We start from the raw sequence: 6,563 nt of genomic DNA on the forward strand, positions 1-6,563 counted from the left end.
ACAGCCCCAGAACTTGCTAGATTCTCTTAGCAAGAGTCCTTGGAATCAAAGAACTTTGAAGATGGTATGCTCTTATGCTGAGAACCAAAAAAAAAAAAGTATGCTGCAGTTGGTGTCATGGAACCTGAGTTCAAATCCACCCTGACCACTTCCAGGTAGATATTGGGCAAATCACTTAATCTCTCTGGGCCTCTGTTGTTCAGTTGCAAAATAAGGCAAATGGGCAAGATAACTTTTAGATTTCCTTCCAGGTCTAGCTCTATGATACTATGAAGTCTCAATCTCCTGGTTTCTCCTGGACAGGTGGATCATGATTCAAGAATTCATCTGGGGGAACCACAGCTCCGTGTCTGAATTCATCCTTTCGGGTTTCTCTAATGAACCTCAGAGTAAGCTGATTCTCTTCACCTTCTTCCTCCTTCTCTATCTCAGCACCCTTTTGGGAAATGGACTCATCATCACCCTGATCTACCTAGACTCCCGCCTTCACACACCCATGTACTTCTTCCTCAGTATTCTCTCCCTGCTGGATGTAAGCTATGTTACCACCACAGTGCCTCAGATGCTAGCACATCTGGCCCAATCAAAGAAGACTATCTCCTACACTGGGTGTGTGGCTCAGATGTTTATCTTCCTGGTGCTTGGAATTGCTGAATGCATCCTCTATGCCATCATGGCTTATGACAGATATGTTGCCATATGTCACCCCCTCCACTACACCCTCATCATGAACCGTCTCACCTGTGTTGTTATGGCTGCCACCTGCTGGACTATTGGTTTTCTTGGTGCCCTGGTCTACACTGTCTTTACCATGCACCTGCCATACTGTGGTCCCAAGGTAATCAACCATTTCTTCTGTGAGGTACCTGCAGTTCTGAAACTAGCTTGTGCAGACACATCTCTCAATGACCAGGTGGATTTTTTCCTAGGTTTCATCTTATTGCTCATCCCATTGTCTCTGATTCTGGCCTCATATGTCCACATCTTTGCTGCCATCCTAAGGATCCGTTCCACTCAGGGAAGGCTCAAATCTTTTTCTACTTGTGCTTCCCATATCACTGTTGTCACCATGTTCTATGGGCCTGCAATGGTCATGTACATGAGACCTGGCTCCAAATCATCTCCTGAGCATGACAAAAAGCTGGCCCTATTCTATAATGTTGTCTCTGCCTTTCTAAACCCCATCATCTACAGCTTAAGAAACAAGGATGTGAAAGGAGCCTTTCTAAAAGTCATAATTAAGAAGGATGTCCTCCAATGACTTAAGAAAGATCTGTGGGTTGCCAGAATTAACAAGGAAGTGGTGGGTTCAGCTATGGTTCCCCTCAAATATTCTACCTTCTTCTATTAACTGTTGCATTTCTCCTCATTCTCTAGAGCACATTCAAATGTCACTATCTCATCCATGAAACCATGGTATCCAGTTTGGTCTTCCTCCGTAGATCTCTCAAAGTGCTTTTATAATTCTATAATGCCCTTATAATGTATGATGGATGTTAGTATCTTATCCTCCTAATATGTTAAGTTCTTTGAGTTTTGAACCATATTTTATCTAAACTGTAGAGAAAACACGAACATTATCTTGAAATAGTTGAAGCTCCCCCATGGAGTATTTGACTCATTTTTTTGACTACAGAAACCAGAACTGTGAGTAATAGTAGTGGGGTAGAGGAGAAAGGAGTTTTGAGAGAGATATATTTAACCTGGTTTTTTTTTAAGCTTCACAGTAATTGTAACTATTCTAAGAAAGTGACTAGAATAGAGAGACTGTTAAGCAGTGCCATGGATAAAGTGCTCTCAAAAGTGCTCTCAAGGGGGAGCGAGGTGGCTCAGTGGATAAAGCACCAGCCATGGAGTCAGGAGTACCTGAGTTCAAAGCCGGCCTCAGACATTTAATAATTACCTAGCTGTGTGGCCTTGGGCAGTCACTTAACCCCATTGCCTTGCAAAAACTTTAAAAAAAATGCTCTCAAAAATTTACCACTTGTGTGATCCTGAGTAAATGACTTATTATCAATTGACTCCCCATCCCCACCAAAATAAATAACAACAAAAAAGGAAGTTACTAAAATAGTAAACACATTGACTCAGAGATCCTTTTGCTAAGCATGCACACACACACACACACACACACACACACACACACACACACAAACATATGAGCAGAATATCATAGAAGGAAATAAAATTTCCATATATGCCAAAATATAGTATTGATAGCAACATTTTTTCTAATTGCAAAGAAATGGAACCAAAGTCCACTGATTTAGGAATAACTAAACACATTATAAGAAATGATGACTGTTATGAATACAGAGAACATGGAAAGACTCTGATTCAAGTTGAGGGACAAAGAACTAGAAAACAATATATCCAATGGTTATAATAATGAAACAAGAAAACAAAAATTAACTCAAAATTAAATATTCTACAATTATGACCAACCTGACCCCAAAGAAGAGATGAGAAAATTTGTCTCCCTCTTCCTTGCAGAAGCTGGGGAAATATGAGGATGGAACAGTGCATATATTATCAGACTTGTTGAATGTGTTCCTTAATTTTGCTGAACTGCATTTTTCTTTCTCTTTTTTTTCATTCTTACAATGGATGGCTCTATGAGTAGGGGCAAAGGGGGTGATATGTTTGAAAATAAAACTGATATAATATTTTTAAAGTTTCAATAATTTAAAGATGCAAAAATATACTTCAAGCTATCCCAAAGTCTAATGGATGCTTTGTGTGATTGCGCCATATCCCATCACTTGAGGTCTTCAAGCAGAGACTGGGCAACTTCTTCCTATGGATCCTGTGGCAGGGATACTTGGTCAATTATGGATTGTACTAGATGCACTATGAGATACCTTCCAATTCTGAGATTTTGTCAATCTACATGGAACTTGTACATAATAGACAATCAATAAATATTTGCTCAATATTGAATCCAATACAGACCAAGTCAAAAAGTGTTTATTTTTATTTTTATTTTTTTTCTCAATACATGTAAATAAAACATTTTTAACATTCTTTTTCCTTAATTTTTGACCTCCAAATTCTCTCCTTCCCTCTCTAGAGAGGGCAAAAAATTCGATATCATTTATATATGTGACATTCAGGAAGACTCATGTTTATGAAATCAAATCTTTCTTTAAGAAATTCCTAGCTATGTGACCCTGGTTACCTCAGTTTCTTCATCTGACCAAATGAGCTGCAAAGGGAAATGGCAATTCACTCGAGTATCTCTGCCAAGAAAATTCCAAATGAAGCCTAGAAGAGTCAGATATTATTGAAAAAAGACTCAAGAATAACTCTGCAATCATATAAAACATCTGCTCATTAGCCATGCTACAAAAGAAAACCGAGACTATTAAAAAAACAAGACTAATAAAGATAATTAATTAATTAAATCTGCATTCAGATTCTGTCAGTTCTTTATCTGGATGTGGACAGGATTGTTCAACATGAATATTTCTGAATTGTCTTGGATCATTGCATTGCTGAAAATAGCTGATCATGTTTGTCCTCCATTCTCAAAGAACGACATCAGGGAGGAGATGCCAAGACAAAGATGTGAATTGGATTTGAATGAGGGGTGCTGTGATGTCACCAGTATCACTTTCTCCTCCAGAGTCATCTGGGTCCAGTGACCAGATATGAATCAGGATGATTGGAGATGACCCTGGATGCGAGACAATCAAGGTTAAGAGACTTGCCCAAGGTCACACAGATAGTAAATGCTAAGTGTCTGAGGCTGGATTTGCACTCCCATCCTCCTGATTCTAAGTCTAGTACTCTATCCACAGTGCCACCTAGCTAAAATTAGCTAAATCATTCACAGCTAATCATCATACAATATTGCTTTTACTGTGTACAGTGTTCTACTTGTATAGGTTTTTCTTTATATCATTTCATGTAAGTCTTTTCAGATTTTTCTGACATTATTTCTTATAGTACAATAGTATTCCATCACAATCATATATCACAATTTGTTTCATCATTGCCCAATTGATGGGCAATCCCTCAATTTTCAATCACTGCTAAAAAAGCTAAGTATGTTTGTGTGTGTGTGTGTGTGTGTGTGTGTGTGTGTGTCCTAGAGATTAGTTTCCTTTTTTTTAATCACTTTGGAGTATGGTAATGCTGAATCAAAGAAACCAAATTGCTCTCCAGATGTGATGACCAAGCAAGATTATAGAGGATTCTAAGTAAATTATGTTATCTACCTCTTCACCAAGGAGGGATGAAGAAGAAATGCATTTTTGGTCTTGGGCAATGTATCAATTTGTTTCACATGGCTATACCTAGTTGTTACAAGGGTGGGAGTCTCTTTTTAATTTTGAGGTTGAGGGAGATTCAAGAAAAAAGAGGAGCTAGCAATAGTGTTGATTTGAAAAAAGATGAGAGTTATTGGAGTATTTGAAAACTTACAAAAGAAATCAAAAAGATTTTCAAGGAAACAGACAATTAGCTTTGAACCTAAAGTGTTGAATTTACTCTACACTTACTTTGTTTTTAAAAGGAAGGGAAGAGATGAAAGATCCTTGCTTAGACCACCCATTACATAGTACTCCTGACCTCCACATATATTTTCTTCCTTCCACCCACCCCGTCTGATATTTGGTGACAGTTATTCTCTAAGGTTAAATTTCTACACCCTGAGATAGTCCAGACCCATTTACCTTCCACTACTAACTTGCCCCACCTCCACTCCTGACCTCCAGAGGATGATGATAAACTAACTGGACTCATTCCTCAATAATTAACATACTCCCACACTCCTGACCTTTTGATCACTGACAAATGCTCCATTTCTGAGTTCCTAAGTTCTGAAATTCTACTGTTTAATCACAATCTCCTACCATTCCACTACTCCCTTGTTTTGCAACCCAAACCTGTTTTTCATTCTCACCAATCTGTCTACCCATCCATGACCTTAATTCCTCCACCTCCCAGTTCTTTCCCAGGCCATTACTACTATCCTAATCCTCACTGACTCTTTCAGAACGTTGTTTCATATTTCACTGGAAAAAAATTGAGGACAATCCCTAAAAGCTCCATATACTTCCCTTTCTCATCTTTCAACATTAAAATGGCATATGCCACTCTGTCCTCATTCTCCCATTTCACACACACACACACACACACACAAAAGATGATGCCATGGAAAGTCAATATATGAACACATTAGTCCTTTAATATGACATTTTCTTCAGATTTCCTCTTTTATCACCCCCACTCTCTCAGTTATCTTCAACCTCTTCCTAACTACTAGTTGTTTCCCTGGTGCCTTCAAACATGTTAATTCCCCCCATTCTCAAAAAATCCTAACCTGGTTCATCCATCACTTCTAGCTAGCATCCTGTATGCTCCCTCCCCTTGCAAGCTAAACTTCTTGAAACTGTTTACAATTAATATAGACTGTCTCCACTTTCTTTCTTCTCACTCTCTTAACTCTTTGTAGTCTGGCTTCTGACCATGTCATCATTCAACAAAAACTGAGTTAAAGTTACTAATAATTTCTTAATTCCCAAATCTAGTGGCCTTTTCTCATTTCTCATCCTTCTTGTCCTTTCTTTCGCATTTGATGCTGTTTATTATCCTCATGAGACACGCTTCTCTCCAGGTGTTCAAATCACTGCTCTTTTAGCAGAGAAAATATCAGGCAGAGAAAATGTGACGTCAAAAATGCTATTCTCTTCCTTCTGTGCTGGCCTCACAATAACACTAACCTCTATCCCATTGTTCAAAGCCACCAAACTACTTGAAGCCTAAACATACTCCCATCCTACAGTCTATCTTCTAGAAACTTGAAGATACTACATTGACTCCTCAAGACTTGTGCAATTTATGTGTTATGTACTACTTAATCCTTTCCTACCATTCCTTGCTCCCCTGTCTTTTCGCTCACTAGTTGCTTATCCCCTAGGATCAACCCAGTTGCTATAGCCGAGCAACTGTCTCAACTTGTTCTTTTTTTACTGCTTATCCTCCAGCAGGCTGCTGATAATCAACTCAATTGCAATCAACTTGGAATTGCCCTAACTTTCTTTATGCAGCTTATCCTCTATGTATCAGCCCAGCTGCAAGAGCCTTGCAATTGCCTTTACTTTCTCTCTCTCTTAGATTCTACTAAATTTCCCTAAGAAAGCTAGCCTACATTACTACTGAATTTCTTTATTTGTTTAAACACAGTCATTTTTGACCCTAAATATCTCTGAGTAGAATTGTTCTTTTAAATGAATTAATTCAAATGCTTAAACTCTAGACTAGACCACCCTAAAAATTTCCTGGCATCATTCTGTTTTGATTCTCCTCCTGTTTATCTAAGCAAATACAATTAGTATAGACTGTCTCCACTTTCTTTCTTCTCACTCTCTTAACACTTTTTAGTCTGGCTGTCCTCCTCTTTATATTCTTGGTCCCCTTCCAAGCTACGTCCACTAACCAGGGAAAGTTCCCCCTCCTCCCATTCCATTCCCAGAGTCTGTCTTTGAATGTCTTCTTTTCTTCCTCTATACAATTTCACTTGGTGATCTCATCAATGTGGGATCAGGTCTGAGTTACAA

General features: G+C 38.5%; 1 protein-coding gene across 1 annotated transcript; it reads left to right on the forward strand.

Annotated features, from left to right (window-relative positions):
- Positions 1 to 310: 310 nt before the first annotated feature.
- Positions 311 to 1,261, forward strand: LOC141508200 (olfactory receptor 2A12-like). Its single transcript, XM_074216596.1, has one exon. The coding sequence runs from the start codon at positions 311 to 313 to the stop codon at positions 1,259 to 1,261; it is 951 nt and encodes a 316-aa protein (XP_074072697.1).
- Positions 1,262 to 6,563: the final 5,302 nt, after the last annotated feature.

The sequence above is a fragment of the Macrotis lagotis genome, chromosome 1, assembly GCF_037893015.1.
Source record: "Macrotis lagotis isolate mMagLag1 chromosome 1, bilby.v1.9.chrom.fasta, whole genome shotgun sequence".
NCBI classification, from domain to species: domain Eukaryota; kingdom Metazoa; phylum Chordata; class Mammalia; order Peramelemorphia; family Peramelidae; genus Macrotis; species Macrotis lagotis.

Coding starts and splice junctions, on each gene's coding strand:
- LOC141508200 (XM_074216596.1), top strand. CDS start 311: ATGATTCAAGAATTCATCTGGGGGAACCACAGCTCCGTGTCTGAATTC.